Here is a 23,190-nt window from a genome sequence, read left to right as displayed (position 1 = left end):
AAAGAATTACATTTTGCCCCAAGAATTCCACAGTGGAAAGGAAAGCCTGATTCCCAGTGTCAGCCAGAGGATGACCTTGCCTCCCCAAGAATTCCACAGTGAAATGGAAAGCCTGATTCCTGGTGTCAGCCAGAGGACAACCTTGCCTCCCAGGATGGTTCTGACAACTGTGTAAGGCCCCTCGTAGAGAGACTGAACTGAGACAGTAAAGAGTCGCTGATGGGTGGGAGCACACCTTGGTTCTTTATTAGACCAATCAGGTGATTTACACAGACACAGTAACACAGCTTCACAGAGTTTAACAAATGCAATGTAAAGGAATGCAACACGTCTTTGCACCATTAAGCAAATATTCCACAGCATAAACACATGTAACACATCTTAAACTAACATTCCACAATATGTCACCAAAGCCAAGAAACCCCAGAGCAGCTTTATTCTTGAGAGCTCAAGTCCAAGGGTGCTATTGTTGGCCACCACAGACCAGGCTCTCAGGCCTCGTGTCTGTGAGTTTAAAGTTCACAGATTTCACTTCTATCCACCAGGGGTCACCAGTTACAGATCAGAGAAAGATCTGCCTTATAGAATACACAAAAAGGAAACCGGAAGCACCCAGAAAAATCAAGGCTGAACAGGTGGCCTGGAAACAGAAAGAAGGAAGAAGAGCAGTGAAAAAATCTTTTCTTATCTCCTGTGACCAGATTGGTACCTAGCCCAGTTGTCATAGAGAGGCTGTGCGTCTGCATCTGTTTCCATCAGTTGCTGGATGAAGCTTGTTCCTCTTTTGGGATTCCTAACAGTGGGAGCAGGGGCTGTCTCCCACTCTTTCACAGGCTTTTGGGACCCTACTCCCTATACTAGGTCGCCTTGCCCAGCCTCTCAATACACGGGGAGATGCTTAGTGTTACTGCAACTTGATGTGCCATGTGTTGTTGATACTCACAGGAGACCTGCCCTTTCCTGAACAGAAACAGAGGAGGAGTGGATTGGGAGGGTGGGGGGTGAGGTGGGCTAGGAGGAGAGGAGGGAAGGGAAGTTGCAGCCAGAATGTAAAATAGATGAATGCATTTATTTATTTATTTATTTATTTATTTGTTTGTTTGTTTGTTTGTTTATTTTAGCTGAGGATCGAACCCAGGGCCTTGCGATTGCTAGGCAAGTGCTCTACCACTGAGCTAAATCCCCAACCCGTATAAATACATTTATTTAAGAAAAGAGAAAAAAAAAAGAAAAAGAAATCCTTCCTTGTATCACTGGTCTCTACAATGTCTTCCAACAGACCCATATCCTAGCTAGGTGAGGTGCCTGCTGGGAGCATCTTCTTTAGAGAGAAGGCTCCGGGACCCCTGAGTCTGACCACTAGGGTGTGGATTGGTGAGTTCAAGATGCTACATGGAGTCAAGGAGAGAGAAGTGCTCGGAAGGCCCTATTTCTAATGGATACTGACTGCTTCCTGCCTACCTGCCTTCCATGCCTTTTTCTTTATCTCTTTCCTTGATCTTTTGACTAGGACTCATTATGTAACCCAGGCTAGACTCAAACTCGAGATATCATCCTGCCTTAACCTCCTGAGAACTGGGATTGCAGATGTGTGCCACCAGGCCTGGCTTCTCCTGCATGTTTTTCCGAAGACATGTCTGTCAGTGTCTTTACAGGAAGGTCCTACCTTGGGAGAAACTGTATCTGTTTCAGGTGCTGTGTTAATCCCAAAGATGGGAGGAGAATGACCACCAAATCATCACGGGCAAATTAATTAAAGCAGGCAATTAATTAAAGCAAGCGTTTTGATTTGTGTACACTAGATGCCTCCCTCTAAGGCAGGTTTCAAAAAGTCAGCATTGGATACGAGGAAGACAACGCTTTTATAGCTCAGGGATATAGAGGGTTTCCAAACGGGGGGGGGGGGGGGGGCCCGGGGGGAATGGGCAGGATTACAGGAACAGAACATAAGAGTCAAGCAGAACAAGGCAATCACATTGTAGGTGGTCATCTAACCTTTTGAAACGAAGGTAGGGTTGCAAGATGGTTATAAACAACTTTTTGAAACAAAGACATGGAGGGGCTGAAAAGATGGATCTGCTCTTCCAGAGGTCCTGAGTTCAATTCCCAGCACCCACAAGGTGGCTCACAACCATCTGCAATGAAATCTGGTGCCCTCTTCTGGCCTGCATTCATACATGCTGTAAAATAAATAAACAAACAAACAAACAAATAAATAAATAAATAATAAATGATAAATAAATAAATAAATCTTTAAAAAAAAAAAAAGACGTGATTGCCATTTCTGGAACAGGCAGTACAGAATCATTTGTAGTTAAGGTTACAGGTGGAACATAGCCCACTCCTTGAGAAACAGAGTTTAATCATAAACAAGAATGAACTAGTTTGTCTTTAATATAAGATACTTTAAGTCTAAGATGGAGGAAGGCTGGTTCTTCAGCTATAACCTTGATAGTAGCCACAATAACAGTGATTATCAGAACAGCAAGTGGCTGTGGTCTGCCAAGCTCTTTGGAACACCAGGAGTCTTGAATTCACTCTTTCCCTTGTTCTTGTAAAATAGGTGTTATTATTCTACAAATAATTCTACAAATTCTACCTATGAGACAAAGAGAAAACACCTAGTGGAAAGCCATACTCAAGCTGATCTCAGCTTCACATGGTGTCCAAGTCTGGGTTCTGTGGGGCTTGTGGTGTCCTTTCAGCTTGTCAACAGCTGCTGGCCAGCTGTGGCTTGTCCTCACCAAGAGAGGATAAGGAACAGAGAAGCCCTTTGGCCTTGGACTTCACAGGTTGGCAGCTGGTTAAACTCAGAGGCAACACTGGAACACGCTATTCTCTGCGGGATCTTCTGCTGTTCCAGGTTCTGATTAACGAGAGTTTCCCAAGCTTCTCTGAAGCTAATTTCAAGCCCTAGAGCAAGCAGCTGCTGTTCCTGCCAAAAGCCCACTCTGTCCTGGGGAAAGCCCCAAATTATGAATAGGTGGCTATTAACGGCGACTGTTGTAACAGAGGAGATCAGCCCCCGCTGTGCACTCTTGGCCTTGAATGTTACTTGTTACTTTAAGTGGAAAATCTGACCCTGGCTGATGCAATCGCCCAATTTTATCTCCATTATCTCAGATGTACCTGCTGTAAGAGAACACAGGGTGATGGGTGGTCAGGCCTCGGTGGACAAACTTCGCTGCTGGCCATCTTAGGGGCTGAGATTGGCAAGCAAAAGGCTCTTTCCCAAGACTCAGCTTCTCTCTTCTTTAAACTAGTCACTATGTTATCATTATGAAAACTTAGTTATACATTATTTTATCCAATTCTGTAGCCTTATCTCAAGTTCTTTACCTCCAAGGAAACTAACAGCGCTTGGCTTTGAACTCTGCAACCAAAGTTAATGGTTGAAGGGTTCAACAGGATCTTCGGTCAACAGGTCACCTGGAACAGGTGCCTTAAGTCCTAAGTTTCTGCATACTGGTTAGTTTTGTGTCATCTCTAGGTTGGTAACCCAGAGTCCTTTTAGAAGAGAGGAACTCAACTGAGAAAATGCCTTCACCAGATTGGCCTGGTACACTTTCTTGATGAAGTGGGAGGGCCCAGCCCATTGTGGACGTGGCCACACTCTGGGCTGATGGTCCTGGGTTCTATAAGAAAGCAGACTGAGCAAACCATGGAGAGCAAGCCAGTAAGCAGCACCCCTCCATGGGCTCTGCATCAGCTCCTGCTCTAGGTTCCTGCCCTGCTTGAGTGCCTGTCCTGACTTCCTTCAGTGATGGATGGACTGTAACCTGGAGGTGTAAACTGAAATAAGCCCTTTCCTCCCTAAGTTGTTTATTACCGTGTTCATCATGGCAATAGAAGCCCTAACGAAGATGCTCTGCACCCTCATCTCAATGCTGGGCTTCCAGTGCCTGTCCTCTAGAGTCCCTTGGGAAATACCCAGTTCCCTACACAGTGTCCGGCATTCAGCTTGCCATTCAGTCACCTCACGGTGTGCACAGAGAGTTGGCCACTGACAGCTACAAGAGCTGGAGACCAGAAAACAAAATACTGGGGCATGGAGACTTGGCCAGGGACACTTGCTCCCAGATGCCTTACCCCAAACACACGTGCAAACGGCTATTATTCTGTTTCCTCGGAAGGCTTCCTACATGCAGGACACTATGTCTCCCGTGGGACTCAATCCTTGCTGGAACTCTTCTACTGAATGGGGAAACAGCTGGAAGGAGTGAGGAGCTAGGCAGGCCAGGATCCTGTCTGTAGACGGTTCCCGGCTAGAGAACCTGCCCCTGCAGACCCACCCATGCGCCTGCAATCCCAGACAGCAGAAAGAGCTATTAAGGATGCCTTCCCAGTCCTTAAATAAGCACACTTGCCGCTTTGCTGCAGCTGCCTCTGCTGTCAGGGCTAATTTTGGAAACACTGTCACAGTGAGAAATTTCTGTTCCAACTTGAAAGGGCTCAAGACTGCTCCTCTGTGCGTGCACATTCATGAATGATGATGGTGCACCTGGCTCAAAAAGGCTCCAAGCCCTGAATCCCAGAGATCCCCAGATTCCTGGCTTCTCTCCCAAGACTTGGCTTCCCCAGAGCCTCTTCTGCCCAGTGCAAGTCACGTGGTGACTTTGCTCTGCTGGGAGACATTGCAACCTCACCCGCCTTCCCACTGAGCTTCCTCAGGAGTCCAACAAGTATTCTCTCCTCAAACACCCTTGTCTTTTTTTCCAGACAGGGTGTCACTAAGTAGCCCTGGCCAGCCTGGAACTCGCGATGTAGACCAGGCTATCTTTGAACTCATGGAGCTCTCCCAGCCTCTATTCCAGAGTGCTGAGATTAATGTGTACGTGACCATGCCTGGTCTTTCCTTATTTTTATTTGGTATGCTTCAGCCTTTGGGGTTGTTCTTCTGTGATCTTGCTAGATCCTCAGCACATAGTAGTTCCCATCAAACTAGCAAGCTCCTTGCTCAGACATAAATGATGCCTCCTGGTATGAGAGGAGAGTCATCACTTCCTATCCCAGATGGGTCCCCGGCCACCCCTCAGGGCTGCCCTTCATGAGGCTACCCACCTTTGAGGGGCTATCATGTTTCAGTGAGGCAGACAGGACCTCCAGTTCATGGGGACTACTCTGCAAAAGGACCTTCTGATGTCATCAGGGAGTGTGGAGCCAGAGCCTGGCCCCAGGTGGCTAGGATGATCTTTAGACTTCATCTGTCAAAGGACCATGATTAGAGCTCAGGTCCCTTCCTATCCAAATGGGGACTGGGGTGACTTTTCTCTCCCCCAAGTCCAGGTACTCAAGGATGGACCTGGAAGACAGGTACCTGGAGCCCTTTCCTTCTGCCCGACCATATCCTGATCATGCCTGCACCCAAGAAGGGAGGGTGGGGGTGACTTTGCTACAAAGGCTGCTGGTGTAGGCCTGGCAGACATCCAACTGCTCCTGGGTTCACACTTCACCCTTTGGCATCACCACCATCATTTTTTAGAGACCATAACACATCGTCAGCCCTCCAGGGAAAGCTACCCCTTTTGCATTTGTAGCCCAAGAAAACCAAACAGGATCCTGAAATGCCAGCTCCACCAGAGATTTGCCCTCACCTGGACCCTTTCATCTGCAGACCAGAGCCTCAGTACCCAGTGTATAATTGGTACCCACTGATCAGACTGTCATTCACTGGGGAGAAGGCTGTTTCTGTGTATTAAAAATTCCAGCTGTAGTTCAGCAGCATATATATTATGTACATGTAGAAGCCTGAGGGTAACTTCTTCGAGTCAGGTGTTATTCCTCAGGATCTTCTCTCTCTCTCTCTCTCTCTCTCTCTCTCTCTCTCTCTCTCTCTCTCTGTGTGTGTGTGTGTGTGTGTGTGTGTGTGTGTGTGTGTGTGTGTGTGTGTGTTTGGTTTGGTTTGATTTGGTTTGGTTTTTCAAGACAGGGTTTCTCCGTGTAATGGTCCTGGCTGTCCTGGAGCTCACTTTGTAGACCAGGCTGTCGTTGGCCTCCCAAGTGCTGGGATTAAAAGCGTGTGCCACTGTACCTGGCTCAAATTCAGATATTGATGACTGCCAAGCAAGCACTTTGCCCACCGAGCCATCTCTTTATTCCTTGGCCCTTGCCTGTATATTTTTTAAATTTTGTTTTATGTATACAGGTGTTACTCCCTACATATGTGTCTATGCCCCTTTTGTGTGCCTGGTGGCCATGGAGGCGGAAGAGAGCATCAGGTCCCCCAAATCTGGAGTTATAGATGATTGTGAGCTGCCATGTAGCTGTTGGGCATCGAACTCCTGGTCTTCTAGAAGAGCAGCCAGTACTTTTAACTGCTTGCTGAGCCCTCTCTCCAGCCTCTTATCTGGAGTTAGGTACTAATAGCACAAGTTCTTAAGACTGGATGGGACTGATGACACTCTAGAGCGACCATCTTGTTTCGGAGTAAGGAGATAGTAAGATTGTGCCAGCCCGGGGCCTGTCCAGACCCTGGCATAAACACAAGCTGCCTCGATCCTAGTGTGTAGTGTAGTGCTGCCCTCTGCAAGTTGTTTTCATGGGGAAAAGCAAGCACAGCCCATCAGCTGGTGGCAGTCGGTGCTCAATGGCATCTTTCACTCAATATGGCATTGGCCCCATTTGCCACTCAGAGTCCTGGTCAGTTTTGACACAACCTAGAGTCACCTGAAAAGGGAGTATCAATAGAAGGACTGCTCGGATTAGAGACTGGCCTGTGGTCCTGTCTGAGGGAGATTGTCTTCAATGGTTAACTGATGTGGGAGGGTCCAGCCCACTACAGGCGGCTCACTTTCCCAGGCAGATGGTCCTGGACTGTATAAGAAAGCTGGCTAAGTGTGGTCCCAAGAGAGAGCTAGGGAGCAACATTGCTCCATGATTTCTGCCTGAAAACTGAATGGAAATGTGTCACCAACAGGTAGAAATGTGATTGGTCACCTGGAACTTGTTAAAGGGGCTCCCAGCCCTACACGGGACTGTTGACTTTGTTTCTGTCCATCCCCAAAATGGCAGAAAACCAGGTGTAATGATACACACCTGTAATCCCAGAACCCAAGGAGGTAAAAGTGAGAGGATCAGAAGTTCAAAGTCACTGGGTGGTGGTGGTGGCAGCGGCGGCGGCGGCGGCGCACGCCTGTAATCCCAGCACTCGGGAGGCAGAGGCAGGTGGATCTCTGTGAGTTCGAGGCTAGCCTGGTCTACAGAGCTAGTCCAGGACAGGGCTCCAAAGCTACAGAGAAACCCTGTCTCAAAAAACCAAAAAAGAAGAAGGAGGAGGAGGAGGAGGAAGAGGAGGAGGAGGAGGAGGAGGAGGAGGAAGAAGAAGAAGAAGAAGAAGAAGAAGAAGAAGAAGAAGAAGAAGAAGAAGTTGTTCAAAGTCATCCTCAGCTATCTATGGAGTTCACTGCCAGCCCGGGTTACATGAAACCCTGTCTCAGAAGAAAAGAAACTCTTGGAAATCCTTGTAGGATTAGCACATAGCAGAAATCCCGCCTATGTCTTCGGGCAGGGACTATGTCACTTGCAGGGACTCAAGATCCTTACTGCCATCTAGTGGCTGTGCTCAGACTTGGTCTTCATCTATCCTAGAGTTTACAGGGAACCTGCTATGGCAGGCATCCCTCTAGGCGGAGGTGACCAAACTCAGGCCAGGTCCACCTTTCACAGACCTCCCTTTGGCAGTGCAACCATCCCTTGGGGATAGAATGTGTCCATCACTGCCCCCTGCCCTCCCCCACACATAGCCCAGGCACAAGCGTCCCTTCTCTTGTTTCCAGGGATCAGCGGTGGGCCACTGGAAAACCACTACAGGCTGAAGCAGTTTCACTTCCACTGGGGAGCAGCGAATGCGTGGGGCTCGGAACACATGGTGGATGGTCACGCATACCCGGCTGAGGTTCGTAATGCCAGGAAACAGCACACATATGGGTGCTTTCTATGTCAGGCCTACCACAGGATGACCGGCACCCCACCACCACCACCACCACCACCACCACACACACACACACACACACACACACACACACACACACACACACCAAGTTCCCAGACCTAAAGGATTTCCAGGGACCTGAGGCTTCCCATGTTCCACTTAGAACAATAGAGCAGTGTGACCCACTTAACCATTGCTGCCTTGTCCTGGGGCTGAGGGTGGGTGCTATAGGCGCTCTGCTCCAGGAGAGCTAGAGGTTCTGAGAAGTCATGCAGCTCACTGAAATCCACAGCCCTGAGCTGTGGGCTTGCTGCACTTAAGGACCAGCGGCCTCATGTCCACCTAGAAAGAAGACCTCCACAGTAGGATCCCCTCTCTCCTTCCTCCTCTTCGTCCTCACCCTCCCTTTCCTTATCCCTCCTTGCCTTATCCCTCCACCTCCTTCTGCTCCTGCTCTCTCTCCTCTACAGAGCTGGGGGATGAAACCCATCCTTGAGCCATTACCCCCCCCCCCCTGAGCCAGAGAGCATCTTCTCAAAGGCCATCTCTTCAACATCCCAGAGTGGGGGCGCCACAGAAAATTAAGCAAAAGAGCCTTGGGCATCGGCTCTGAAGTTGTGGCAGGCAACAGGCGGTGCCTGGAAACCTCCCAACACTATATCATGGAAGATTCCCAACACACAGGAAAATGGAGAGACCCGTGTGATGATAAACCATGAGGTTTCTCTCTTCGTCTGGAATGGCCGATTTGCGGTATTCACTTTGTTAGTCCTCCATCTACCTGCTCCTCTCTAGGTGCTGCCCCCGGTGCCCCTTTCATTTCTGCCCCCTCCTCCTCCCATCCCTCGGCCTTCTTCCATAAGCCTGGGTATACAGTCAACACTTTGGCTTTCCATTTCACCATCTTCTGGTAGTAGAAGTGAACGAGAGGCTAGCCAGAGCCACAGATGAAGCTCAGTTCTTGTTCATGTGGAACTGGCAAACATTGCCACTAGAGGGCGCACAGTAGCAATCCTTCCCCACAGTTTTCTAGCTGGGGCCTTGTTTTTGTGCAAAGATGTGTCTGCTGAAGGCCCCTGCCGTTGAAATGTAGCTGATTAAGATGAGAGATCTTGGGCCCTACCCGGACACTCCCTGTGACCACATGGAGGTGAGAAAGGAGATAGGAAGGCCGGCCTGGTACAAATAGAGGCCAGGGGTCTACATACCAAGACCCTCAGCCAAGAGGGCTGATGGAAATGAGGGCACCATCTCTGAGACCTGGAGCTGCATTCTAGGAGGTCCCAAGTAGACAGGGCAAGTGTACCCTGCTAGTCCCAGAGCCCAGATCCCAGACCAGGAGCACCCATGCTTTCTGGGAGTGAGGACCCAGACCTTCCAATGGAATCCTGGATGGCAACAGGCAGAGTTTGCCGACCATGATGCCAAGGGCTTGCTGGTCCTTGTCCCTGAGGACTCATGGTTGGGCAGTTAAGAATGCTTCTACCACAGCCCTGTGCTTAGGGGACATACGTATCCCTGCTGTGTCCAAGGGGCTCTGATAAAGCTATCATATTTGTATGGATATACATATCCATTTTTCTGATACCTCTGTCCTCATCTCTAGGTCACTGGCACACTGGGAGTACCACACGCTGTTGCTATTTGTTTCATTTCAAGAAAATCAAGAACAGCACAGACAGCATTTTTATTCCAAATAGTTTGTCTGTCTTTAGTTCAATGGATGTAGAATCTGTGGGTGAGAAGGGACAGCTGGACACATACCCAGACTCCCCTAGGTAAAGCTACAGTCTTATCGCTACAGTGCCCATCCAGGGCCCAGGGTCACCAGATGACAGGGCCACCTCCCTCCTTCCTCACTCCCTCTTCTTCATCCGTTCCCATCATCTTGCAAATACATCAATCACCCTGTGAGGTCCATAATCCCACATCGAGGAAATGGAAGAATTACAAAATAAAGACAAGGCAGAGTTCCAGGTCAGGTGCCAGAAGCGTATTGAGGACTTACGTCACTGAGAAAGTGTTCAATGCTCACACTCCTGTGTCTTATCTGATGACTCTTGTTCCAACTGACTCATAGGTACAGATGATCACACTACTCACTGCTGTCTTGCCAACTCAAAACACTTGTGATGGCTACTGATAACTGTTGATTTGACAGATAGGGGATTATTCTTATTATGGTCATTGATATGAGAAGACCTACTTTTCTGTTGCTGTATAAAGCACCATGACCACCAGGCAGTGGTGGTGCACACCTTTAATCCCAGTATTCCAAAGGCAGAAGCAAGGCCAATTTGGTCTACAGAGCAAGTTCTAAGACAGCCAGGGCTAAACAGAGAAATCCTGTCTCAAAAAAACAATAACAGGGGTTGGGGATTTAGCTCAGTGGTAGAGTGCTTGCCTAGCAAGTGCAAGGCCCTGGGTTTGGTCCTCAGCTCTGACAAGAAAGAAAGAAAGAAAGAAAGAAAGAAAGAAAGAAAGAAAGAAAGAAAGAAAGAAGAGAGAAAGAAAGAAACAATAACATACAAACCAAAACAAAAACCCACCATGACAAGGCAATTATAAAAGGAAGGGCTTCTTTGGGCTATGGTTACAGAAGGGTACATCCATCATGATAGCAAGAGGCAGGCATAGCCACGGGAACAGAAACTGAGAGCGCACATCTTTAACACAAGCACGAAGCACCAAGAGCAAACTGGAACCATCTTTCCACTCTCGCAGTCCTCCTCCAAAGATACACCTCCTCCAACAAGGCCACTCTCTTAAACCTCCCCCAACAGCGCCACCCACTGGGGACCAAGTGTTCAAACACATAGCCCGTGGTGGACTTTCTCATTCAGACCACCACAACTCTCATGGAGTGTGGATGGGAACATGCCCCGGGGGCAGGTCCAGACCGAGAAGGGGAGAAGAGGGGATAAAATGAGGAAAATGCATTCACTGATCCTCTCTTCTGATTGTGGACGTGATGTGGCCAGCTGCCTCAAGCTCCCCTGCCTTAACTCCTCCGCCACAGTGGACAGTAACCTTGAATCATGAACTGAAATAAATTCTTTCTCCTTTCGGTTGCTTTTTTGGGGTGTTGTCTCACAGCCAGAGGAAGAGAAACTATAGTGACTATCTTCTCCCTCGTTCCCTTCAGTGTGGCGGAGCTCTTGCCACCTGTGTTTGGGGAGCACCAAGGACTCTGGCCACCAGCACTGATATGACATTGACGTGACCCAAGGGTGTGCTGGACAGAGTGGTGTGACTGCTGTTTCTGCTGCATTAGGACACATTAACATTCTTTGTCCACTCTGTTCCAGCTCCATTTGGTTCACTGGAATTCCATGAAATATGAAAATTACAAGGAAGCCACCGTGGGGGAGAATGGGCTGGCAGTGATCGGAGTGTTTCTGAAGGTAACGTCTGCTGGCCATGACTCTCCCACTGAGAATGGCTGGGTTTGGTCATCACGAATGGCCTTTTGAGCCGGGCGTTGGTGGCGCACGCCTTTAATCCCAACACTCGGGAGGCAGAGGCAGGAGGATCTCTGTGAGTTCGAGGACAGCCTGGTCTACAGAGTGAGTTCCAGGAAAGGCGCAAAGCTACACAGAGAAACCCTGTCTCAAAAAAACGGGGGTGGGGAAAAAAAAAAAGAATGGCCTTTTGTAGGGAGGGACATGGAAAGCTTCTGTGACAACTCCACCCCTACTGCCCCCATCCCAAAGTAACAGCCTAGATAGTAAGCCACAGAAGAGAACTCTTAAAAAGTGTGATGGAGGGCTTGGAGAGATGGCTTAGAGGTTAAGAACCCTGCCTGTTCAATTCCCAGCAACCACATGGTGGCTCCCAATCATCTGTAATGAAATCTGGCACCCTCTCCTGGCATGCAGGGATACATGCAAACAGAACACTGTATACATAATAAATAAATAAATCTTTAAAAAAAAAAAAAAGGTGGGGGGTTGGGGAGTTAGCTCAGTGGTAGAGTGCTTGCCTAGCAAGCACAAGGCCCTGGGTTCAGTCCTCAGCTCTGGGGAAAAAAAAAAGTGTGATGGAGATGCTGAAGAGTAGCTCTCCAGAGTTGATGGCTTCTGGAGGAGGTGTGGGAGGGAAGGACTCAGTCCTATTTAAGGGCAGGCCACTGAGAACTTGATCATGCTCCAATGAGTGTATAGATAACACAAAATGGACATTATTATTATTATTATTATTATTATTATTATTATTATACTTCTTTTTGGGGAGGTCCCAAGTGGGGACAGACATGGAAGGACTGGGAAGGGATTGTGTTCAGGATGCATGATGTGAAACTCCCAGAGAATCAATAAAAATGTTATGTGGAAAAAAACAAAACAAACAAAAAAGAGTGGCCTTTTGCACACTGTCACCTGGAAGCAAGGTACGTTTTTACTGTCTGCTGCCTCCCAGGCTAATGCTCACATGTCTGTGCTGTGCAGCTCGGGGCCCGGCATGAGGCTTTGCAGAGGCTGGTGGATGTCTTGCCAGAAGTGAAACACAAGGTAAGACGCATAAAACCAGCAAAATGGGCACCCAAGTTACCAGAGCAACGACTTACTGGGGAAATGTCAAAGAGTTTGGCAGAGGACGTGAGACTCTGGCTCTCGAAAGAGACGTGAAAGGCCAGTCCTAAGGCTCTTGTCATAGGCTGAATTCAGCTTTCCCTCTGAGCATATGCCTCTAATTCCGGCACTTGAGAAGGCTGAGGCAAGAGCAGTGCCAAAAGTTCGAAGCCAGCCTCTGCTACAAAATGAGTTCCATCCAGGCTAGCCTTGGTTACAGGATGAGAGTCTTCAAAAACAAACAAGAAAGAAGACTCAGATGTAGCTCAGTAGGTAGAGAGCTCGCTGAGCATGCATTGAACCCTGGGTTCAATCCCCAGCACCAACATAAACTGGGTATGGCAAGAGATGGCTGCAATATTGGGAGGTGGAAGCAGGAAGATCAGAAGTTCAAGGTCACCCTTGGGATACTTGAAATCCTGTCTCAAGAGAAGGAATGATATGCTCTCTGCCTATTACTGCTCATTTCCCCCTCAGTGAGACAAGGGTGCTGAACTCTGTGGAATTCCCCAAGTCCAGCCACCCAGGTACTCCCAGCAGCCTGTGGAAGAGTTTGAACTCATATTTGTCTTTGCCTTGCTCAGGCACAATGTCCAGTAGTGATAACATCTGTTAAAACAGACCAAAGTGTCTACCTGCTGAGTGTGCAAACACAGGCCAGCGCACCACCAGCACACACTTGAGAAAGAGCTTAACTGAGGCCACAGACAGAACAGATCCATGGAGAGGGAGGCAACCTGGGCGGTGCCAGGCTGGTGGCAGGGCCCCAGGTCACTCTGAAGGTGGCTGGGCATTCTTTGTATACCTTGGTTTGTTAGCCTGTCTTGAGAAAACGGCAGAGTAATGGTGTCACTTTTCCTTAAGATCAACCCAAAAGGGACTTTGATGGAAAAATGGAAATTCCAAAGAGATAGGTTTATTTATTCAGCACCACAACAAAGAATTCTGAGGCAAAAGGAAGCAAGGTGGCCATTAGACATGGGGACATGGGGACAGAGGAGGCTTCCACCTGTCTTAACAATGGTGAGAGCGGCCCTGCAGGGAAGTGTGGCCACACCTTCCTCAAAGCTCGCAGGAGTGTTTGATCTGCTCCTTGCCTCCTCTTGATGTTGAGGTCCAGAAGCCCCTTGGGATGGAGACAGATCCCCTCCCCGCACTGTTCTGTCCACCGGTTCAGGAACACCTCAAGGCCACTGTCCTGGGCTCCCAGCTCGCCCTCTTCCTTGCTGGCCTACAGCCAGAACAAAGCTGGAAGGCGGGATGTTTTCCCAGCTGGCCTTTGCCTCCCACAGGGATGGGAGAGAGAGAAGCTGGCTGGGAGTGTTGTTTACTCAGGGGGTCTGTTTTCCTTCCTTGGAAGGTTCTGGAGCTGCTTTCCCCACAGTCTGACCACAGGGAAGGCACGATGTCTGTGACCCAGTTCTGGCCCAAATCACGCCAGTCCCCTGAAAATAACCCACTGACTCTAGGACATAAAGAGACTTTAAGATATGCCCAGCCGTGGAGAGCTCCTTAGGCTAAGGAGTAGGAGACACTTGAGGACCCCTTGTCCGTGGCTCTCTGTCTGCAAGCTTAGGACTTCTAGAGGTTTTGGGTGTGTGGTGGAGATCCTCAGTCAAGATGTCTTGGGTCCAAGACCCTTGATCTGTCAGGAAACTGTGTGGCTTTGAGCAGGTGACACAATCTCTCAGAACCCAATTTCCCTATTTATGAAATTTGGATGTTTAGAGTGGATGCATAAGGGCCTTGTTATCCACATTAAAGTGAGGTAGGTACAGTGTCAGTCTTAAGTAAACTGGTTGGGTCCAGGCCCCAGCTGTCGTGTGAATGAAGACCAGATGGCTCACACAGGCTCATCCACTATTGTGACAGGTGGGTGGGTGGGTCTGTGGCACATGATGGGTGTCTCAGGCAGCATTGTTGAACTCAGAGCTGTTTATAATGGACTCTGAGAGTGTTCCTACCTTCGGGAGCCTGTCAGACTTTAAAACACTTGAAGCATAGTGACTCTAGGGAGGATGGGAGGGGGAGGGAGGAGGAGAGGGTCAGGTGGCCTTGGGCCCAAATCCCAGCTCTGTTGCTCATCTGCTCAGTAGGTCCATCCCTGCAGCTCTGGACTGCTCCCCTGTGGTTCCATAGCCAAGAATACAATGTCCTGGCTCAGGTTAGATGGGCTGGCTGGGGTTTGGGGTCTCCCTGGACCTAGGAGCTAGGAACTTATTAATCAGCAGGCCCCGGTACCCTGCATAGTACTCAATATTTCTATCCAAGGGTCTTGATTTGGTTCATGTTCTCTGTCTTCTCTGTCTCTCACCCTCACCAATATGGAGGTCGCTGTCCTGGGCCTGCTTGCTTGAGGACCCTGGGGACCATTAGGCCATGGAGGCTCATGGGAAAGAGGGACCTCAGTCTCTGCACCCTTGAGTGGTGATATCCTGATGTGATGAGCAACATCCAGGCAGTGAGCAGGTGGCACTCCTGCTGCCAAGGTGGATTTTCATAGGGATCCCCAGTCCCAGGCCTAGGTGAGGCTTCCCTCCTCTGTCACCTCTCTACATTGATATTGACTTTGTGTGTATGCATGTGTATGTGGAGACCTCGGGTGTTGCTCCTCAGGTGCCGCCCACCTTAGTTTTGGAGGCAGAGTCTCTGAGCATCCTTGAGCTCACAGAGCAGGTGAGGTGGCTGGCCAGACATCAAGCTCCAGGAAGATGCTTGTCTCTGCTTCCCTGGTGCTGGCATCGAGAGCGCATACAACAAAATCCTCCCAGCTTTTTCACGTATGTTCTGAGGCTAGAGCTCAGGGCCTCATGCCTGCCTTGTAACGCAAGCACTATCCTGGCTGACTGACTGAGCATCTCTCCAGTCCTCTTTGCTTTTGTACCTCATTCACTAATTGTGACCTCACCACATTCCTGATGTTCCTCAGGTCCATCAGGCTGCTTCTGCCTCAGGACCTTTGCAACAGTGTACACATGCCACAGACTCTTCGTTCGTGTCTTTCCTCAGATGTCACCCTATTAGGCCTCTGGGACCACACCTTTCAAAACACCCACTGCCTCCCATCTCACCCTGCTCCCCTAATTTGTTCTTTTTCTCCATCACAAAGCCCCCAGTGTGAAGTGCTGATGTGTGTCTTACTCTGTGTGGGCTCCACAAATGGGAGGGGTTCCTTCCACCTTTCTGCGACTGTATTGTCCACACCTGAGGCAAAGTTAGGCTCGCTGTTGCCTCAGACAAACACTTGTAAATGAATGCAGGCACGCATGAATGAACAAACGGACAGTGACATCCCTTGGGAGCTCAGAAAGGCTTTATGAAACCCAGGAAGCAAGCAAACATCAACTGTGAACACAGCCTGAGGCGGAGGCCAGGCTGACTCCAGCTGTCTTAGAAGGGCAGAGAGCTTGAGCAATATGTCAGGGGCAGCTGTGGGGCCCTTGGTCCCACCTGCTCCCTGTGAGAGAGAAGAACATGAGGATTGGGGTGGGGGAGGGTCCCACAGCATGTACAGTTTTAAAGTCAGGCTGCTTCAGAGAGACAGGCGGTTGTTTTAAAACTATAAAATTTGTCAGTGCAGCCACTGTTGAAAACACATGTTTTGGGGTCCTTAAGTTAAAAAAAAAATGTCCATGTGGTCCAGCAATCTTATGTATGGGTACGAACCCTGAGAACTGAAAGTCGCCCTGAAGCAGACAGCACCCACCCTGTCCCATACCGGAAGTACTATTTAAGATAACCAGAATGGGGAAGCAGGCCAAGTGTCCAACCTGGGTGAATGCAAATGAAACACAGCCTAGACACGTGGTGGATGCTTTTCATCTGGCCAAAACACAGAAGGACACACAGACCATCCCGGCTGCCATCGGTAATCTCAGCACTCAGGAGGTGGAGGCAGGAGGATCAGGAGTTCAGAATTATCTTTGTATGACATAGAGATTTTGAGGACACCCTGGGCTACTTAAGAACCTGTCTCATCCAGGTGTTGTTACACATCTTTAACCCCAACACTCAGATTAGGGGCAGAGGCAAGTGGATCTCTGAGTCCAAGGCCAGCCTGATCCACATAGTGAGTTTCAGGACAGCCAGGACTACATTAAGAAACTCTGTCTCAAAAAACAAACAAACAAACAAACAAACAAACGGAAAAAAAATCCCACAAAACAAAAACATAACAAACAAACAAAACAGAAGGAAAAAAAAGAAAAAGAAAGGCAGGAAGAATGGCTGTTCTAACATTGCTGTGCCATGGGTGGACCCTGAGGACACAATGCTCGTTGAAATAAGCTCAGTGTGAAGACAACTGCAAAGCCAGTTATAGAAGTACAGGCCTTTAATCCCAGAACTCTGTGAGTTCTAGGCTATCCAGGGCTACATGAAGGAGACAATAGACTTCCATGGGTCTGCAGGTTCAAAGCCAGAAGGTAGACTGTGGCTTCCAGAGGTCAGGGAAGAATGGAAGTCAGTGTTTAATGAGGCAGAGAAAGTTCTAGAGATAATTGTGGGTGATGACAACATGATGTGAATATCTTTAACACCCTCAAATTGCACACTGGAAAATGGAAAAAAAATGCTCCATATATATATGGAGGTATAACTTTAAAGAGAAATATAACCATTTGGTAAGAGCCCCTTTCTTGTAAAGAAGAGTCATATTTTCTTTCTGATTCCACACACACATGACAATGGTGGCTGTGTAAGCCATTATTCAGCATGCTTGGTGGCCATCAGAGCTGTGGTAAGATGGAGAGGCACTTGGCTCCTCTCTGGCCTCCTTATGCTGGACCCCTAACAGGGCTGTGGTTCTCATTTTCAGGGTACACGGGTGGACATGGGCCCTTTTGACCCTTCTTGTCTGCTGCCTGCTTGCCGGGATTACTGGACCTACCCTGGCTCCCTCACCACCCCACCACTGGCTGAATCAGTCACCTGGATTATCCAGAAGATGCCCATTGAGGTGGCCCCAAGCCAGGTGAGCACTGCAGTTAGTCACAGTCCCAAAGGAGGCCATTTTTACCTGCATCTTCATCAAGATGTCATGGTGGGGCATTACCAGACTCCATTCTCTGGCACATCTATTGCGTGGTGTCCTTCGTTAGGGTGCATTGGCCTGAAACTCATCTATTAGGTTAGGCTGGCTGACTAGCCCCAGGATCCCCTGGCTCTGCCTCCCCAAACCTGGGATTACATGAGTACGCCATCATGGCAGCCTTTTTTACATGCATCCTGAGGCTGGAACTCAAGACGAGCACTTTACGGATTGAACTACCTCCCTAGCCCTGCTGGCATATTTTAGATGTTCCTGAATTGCTAGAAGGATTTTTCCATTTGCATGGGGGTCATTGAGTATAGGTCCCATGATCACACTTGGGATCACACAAGCATACATCATATTCCTTGAGGTCCAGGTGTGATCATTGTCCTGATGACACTTAGTTAAATAGCCCAGCCAGGCTGTGCCTGGGAAAGTCCATGTAAGAACAAAAGTGATGCAAACTTGGACCTGAGTTCTTGCCCATCTTGTCACAGGAGTTCAGTGGGGGATGGAGTTGTAAATGTATACATTAGCAGAAAAAGGTACATCATGCCATATGCCCAGAGGACTCCTTTCTTACCTAAGTGGCCCACTCAGTGGCTGACAAGTTGGTGCTGGGCCTCAGTACCCTTCTATGGCCCTTCTGTGGGGGCTTCTAAGGTTCTGTCATATCTGTGGGCTCTCCAATCCCAACAGAGTGTCAGCTACAGTGCCTCTAATGAATCTCCTGGAGTCACTGGTCCATTATACTGTACTCTGTGGGTCACACAGGGATACTCCTGATTCAGTGTGTGTGGGGGGGACTGTACAAGGCATGGGGGACACCTGGCTCCCGCCATGTTTGCATCGGCTCACGCTGGCTGCTCTCTCTCTATTCCAGCTGTCAGCGTTCCGCACACTCTTGTTCTCTGGACACGGTGAGGAAGAAGAGGCAATGGTAAACAACTACCGCCCGCTCCAGCCCCTCATGGACCGGAAAGTCCGATCCTCATTCCAGGCCACTAGGGTGGGCACGAGGCCCTAATCACAGGAGGATGTCTGCAAGGATAGGCGGAACAGAGTGACAACAAGGCGTGCATGTTGCAGGGGTGTCATGTGATTAAAAAGAAGACAAGATCATTGCTCCGGTCAACCTGCTTTGTTGTTGTTGTTGCAAGTAAACAAAATACTTTAAAGAAACTGAAGGAACAGGCTGGAGGGACAGCTCAGTCCATAGAGCGCTTACTTAATGTCATAAGGACCTGGGGTCAGATCCCCAGTATCCACACAAAAAGTGTGTGCATGTAAATCTCAGTGATGGCGATATGAAAAGTGGAGACAAGTGGAACCCTGGAAGCTTTCAGGATGGCTATTTAGGACTATGTCATAAATTCCAGAACAAAGAGAAGTCCTGTCTCAAGCAAAAGGTGGAATGTATCTGAGGACTGACATGGGACACCCTCTGACCTCCACATGCAAAAAGTGCACATTTGCATCTGTACACATATGTGCACCAAAATATCCAAATCTCCCTCCTCCTCCTCCATCCCCCCCATCTCTCTCTCTCTCTCTCTCTCTCTCTCTCTCTCTCTCTCTCTCTCACACACACACACACACACACACACACACACACACACAGACAGAGACAGAGACAGAGACAGAGACAGAGAGACAGAAAGAGACAGAGAGACAGAGAGAGACAGACAGAGAGACAGAGACAGAGAGAGAGAGAGAACTTAAGCTTAGGGTAGAACCCTGGACAGGGCCATCTCAAGAGACCCAAGACAGGTACAAGATGGCCTTCAACTGAGCAACTTGCTAGATGTGGTGGCTCATGCCTTTAATCCCAGCACTGGAGAGGCTGGGTGAGGTGGGGTGGGGGTGGATCCTTGTGAGTCTGAGGCCTGCCTGGTTTACATAGTGAGTTCCCGGACAGTCAGGGCTACATAGTGAGATCCTGTCTCAAAACAAACAAAACAAAACAAAAAACTTAAATTAAAAAAGACTGAGTAAATCATCTACACCTAGATTGTTTTGTCTGGCCTCAGCTCTGTTCTTCCCTCTCTTCACATGTTGTTTTCTGTGCGTCGTTGCTAGGGCCGTCCAGACTCCTCAGCAACAGAGGGTGAGACCAACATCTTTTTCTTTGACCCTATAACACAATATGGAGGACTGAAGAACCCCAAGTCCATTCAGAGTTCAGGAAGACCAAGGCTGGAGTCAAGGTGTAAGCAAGGCTGGTTCCTTCTGGAGGCCCTGGAGAGAATCAGTGTACAGCCCCAGGCTGGCCTGGAATTCATCACCATCAATGCTTAGCCCTCCCTACTGCTGATTTTACAGGCACAAACCACCTTTTCCTTTCCCACAGTCACCTCTCCTCCTGTGATCTAGCCCTACGGCTTCCCTCCAGAAAGACCCCTTGTGATTACTTGGTGTCCACACACAACCCAGGGTCAGCTCTCCATAATAATGTCTCTAATCCCACTGCAGAGTCACTGAGGCCAAATCACACATCCATGGGGTCAAAGATTAAGACATGGGTATCTCTGAGGGGCATTGTTGTGCTCAGCACAGACTCTGTGAGTCCCTTGGCCTTTAGGAAGGGATGTGGTATAAAATAAGAGGGCCTTGAAAGGGGACACCTGCATTCCCCCACCACATTGCCCCTAGACACCCCTCTTTTGTATGCCCTTCACTGTATGCCGTGTGCTCTACTTGACTGAAAAAACAGATGGCATGCTCAACTGCCAGGGCCTTAACTGCATTTCTGGGTGCCCCACCTGCTTGTGGGGCCAAGGAAAAAGAAGTGCTGTTAACAGCCTGTACAGCCTCACTCCCCTCCACTAGCCAGTGATTATGGTGACCTGGGGCCTCAGTGAAGACCTCCCTAAAATCATCATCCCACATGGCATCCTCACCTCGAGCTGCCTCACCCTGCTCCATCAGGCTGAGCCCTCCAGCTTCCTGCTTCTTGCTGGCATTCTCTACCCTCAGATGCCCCTGCAGCTCATCCCTTCCTTGGTCTCCGACAATGGCCCACTACAGAATGCTCACCCTTTGTCACACTTTGGTCCTTATCCCTACTGTTTCTGCTTATGACCTCTCAGCCCAATGTAGCCAGTGTGTTCTGTCTTCCCTCCACCTCTGTTATCCTTCATTATCAGCCTCCTACGATTCATCCTCATGAGCAAAGACAGTTCATCCCAAGATGGTGGAGTCTGAGTCTCTAGAAGAGCATTTGGCATATAACAAGACCCTCAGTGTTTATTTCATGGATGAACGGGAGCTGCCGCCTGTGCCTGCACCTTCTCTTTCCACCACAGAGCTGAGCCTACGCACAGCACACAGCATCAGGAAGCCAAGAGGAAAGCCAGGGTCAGAGGCAGCTTTTGCACTCTGGATCAGGACTACCTGGGGTCCAGCACCTCTGATCTAGGTGCCAACAGGTATCCTGCCACCACAGCCATCCTGGGCTCTTTTTTTTTTTTTTTTAAGATTTATTTATTTATTATGTATACAGAAGGGGACACCAGATCTTATCACAGATGGTTGTGAGCCATCATCATGTGGTTGCTGGGAATTGAACTCAGGACCTCTGGAAGAGCAGTTGGTGCTCTTAACCTCTGAGCCATCTCTCCAGCCGCCCCTCCCCCCCTTTTAACTGCTTGCTTGCTTGGAAGAAAGAAAATCCCTATCCATATGGTAGTTATTACTTTCATAACATTAATTTTCCCCCCTCAGGTAGAAACACAGTTCAACAAACAACCTCATTGTGTTATCTTCAAACATCACTGAACTGCCAGGTACGCAGTGAAAAACAGCACGGAAAAATAAGCAAGCACTAATCTGTTTCCCAAGGCACACTGTGTCTCACTGGGGGAAATAAAGAATAAATATGCATTCTGGTCCACAAATAGCATGTCGACTCAAAGAGAGTTTGCAGAGCCCCTGGGTTTACTTTGGCAGCGCTTCACTCCTCTCCCATCCCAGAGCTTTTCACCGTATCAACAACCTCCATCCAGGCTAGGCAGTGTCCTGGAGTAACTACAGAGAACCAGCCTGGGCCTCCTGACACGCTTCCTCCCAGAAGAGCAGGGTAGAGGCTAGTGCCCATCTGTGACCCTGGCAGTAGCTGGCCCAGGTGCAGCAAGCCCCTGAAGGCCGTTCTTGACTTCCAGGCCCTTTGGGTGTCTTGGTGTTATGGCTAACAGCAGGATATTAGAGGGTCAGGTGGCTCTGTCAGTACAGACATGACACAAGAGGGTACGTGATCTTCTTGTCTTCAGTTGGGACCCAAAATCCATTCTTTTTTTTGTTGTTGTTGTTGTTGTTGGAGCTGAGGACCAAACCCAGGGCCTTGAGCTTGCTAGGCAAGCCCTCTACTACTGAGCTAAATCCCCAACCTCCCAAAATCCATTCTTGAGACTTAAGGAAATACCGTCCTCCTCAAGTCTCTAATGAAGGAGCTTCAGTCCACATGAGCAAGCGCTACAACAAGAAAAGACCACACATGGAGGCTTCTGACATTCTGGTCATGCATGATAATGCACAACCATAACTGTAGCGCTTGGGGTGCTGAGGCGGGGGGATCTTATGTTTAAGATTACTTGTCTGCTCTCTGCCTCCCCAGTGCTGAGGTGATAGATGAGCACCACCATGCTTGGCTTTTTGTAAAGATGACACCCAGGTCCTCGAGCTGGCATATCCCAACCCTCTGTGCCTCATATGACAAAGGAAAAGACATCATCAATGAGAGAGAATGTCCTGAAGTCTAAATACAGGCATAAAGCAGCTTCCACTGGACCAGATCTTTTGGGAAACTGTCAAAAAGGTGCTTAGCCCTCGGGTTTGGTAGGCAAGAGGCCTCTTCTGTAGTGTGCCAGGAAATGGGACTGGGGATATGAACCTGGGATGAGTCAGAGAGAGGAGCCATATGTTAATTATCCACGGGCATCCGTTTTCATGGGGTCTCAGAGGCAGAGAACCTACAGAGAAGAAGGGGCTTAGCTCCACTGTGCCGCCATGCCACATCCAGCAAGAACTCAGACAGGATCCTGCAGCGACTCTTTCCTCTGAGGGCACAGATGGCCTTTGTCTCCTAAAAACTATTCCCTTTTGTTCGCTATTTTTAAAAAGCCATGCTAGCCTGGAGACACTGATACACTCCCAGGAAGAGGACTGAGCCCGGACACATTGCTACAAAACTACAAACAAAATGAGAGGAAAAGGCTTTGATATCAGTCCTCAAAGCAGCAGGGCAAAAAAAAAAAAAAAAAAAAAAAAAAAAAAAGGAGACTCCCTCACAGGCCTGAGTGCTCTGTCCAGAGACACACCATTGTCTTCAGAATATCTGGCTCAACTTTGAAAGTTCAAGGCTCTCTCCTTGGCTCTTGTGTTACTTCCTCCAGTCGTAAGAACACAAATGTGTGAGAACTCTTGCTGGGTCCGTGTGAAGAGGCCACATTTGACCAATCTCCCAATGCTACCTCCTAGGGACAACAGCCACCGTCTCATCGGTGTCCCTGTCCCCTGTCCCAGTCCTCTCTCCATAGCCCATCGTGTAACCTGGGTCATCAGCCTCTCTCAGCCCCAGAGCACGTACAGACACCCTAAGAGGCCTGAGGGTCACTTCTCCCCTTGCAGGATACCCATTTTTTTTTTCATCCCCTGAAGTAGTG

At 49.0% G+C, this 23,190-nt stretch overlaps 1 protein-coding gene across 1 annotated transcript in view; it reads left to right on the top strand.

The window, feature by feature from the left end:
* The window catches only part of Ca5a (carbonic anhydrase 5A), a 28,402-nt gene extending 9,845 nt beyond the window's left edge, over positions 1 to 18,557 (top strand). The window contains exons 3-7 of the mRNA XM_036188865.1: positions 7,776 to 7,894; positions 11,239 to 11,334; positions 12,376 to 12,438; positions 17,315 to 17,470; positions 18,414 to 18,557. Of these exons, the coding sequence (XP_036044758.1) occupies positions 7,776 to 7,894; positions 11,239 to 11,334; positions 12,376 to 12,438; positions 17,315 to 17,470; positions 18,414 to 18,557 (578 nt within the window). The remainder of the gene's footprint in view (positions 1 to 7,775; positions 7,895 to 11,238; positions 11,335 to 12,375; positions 12,439 to 17,314; positions 17,471 to 18,413) is intronic.
* Positions 18,558 to 23,190: the final 4,633 nt, after the last annotated feature.

This window comes from Onychomys torridus, chromosome 5 (genome assembly GCF_903995425.1).
Source record: "Onychomys torridus chromosome 5, mOncTor1.1, whole genome shotgun sequence".
Taxonomy (NCBI): domain Eukaryota; kingdom Metazoa; phylum Chordata; class Mammalia; order Rodentia; family Cricetidae; genus Onychomys; species Onychomys torridus.
Note: the sequence above shows the minus strand (reverse complement) of the source record. Positions and strands in the feature narration are given on the sequence as shown.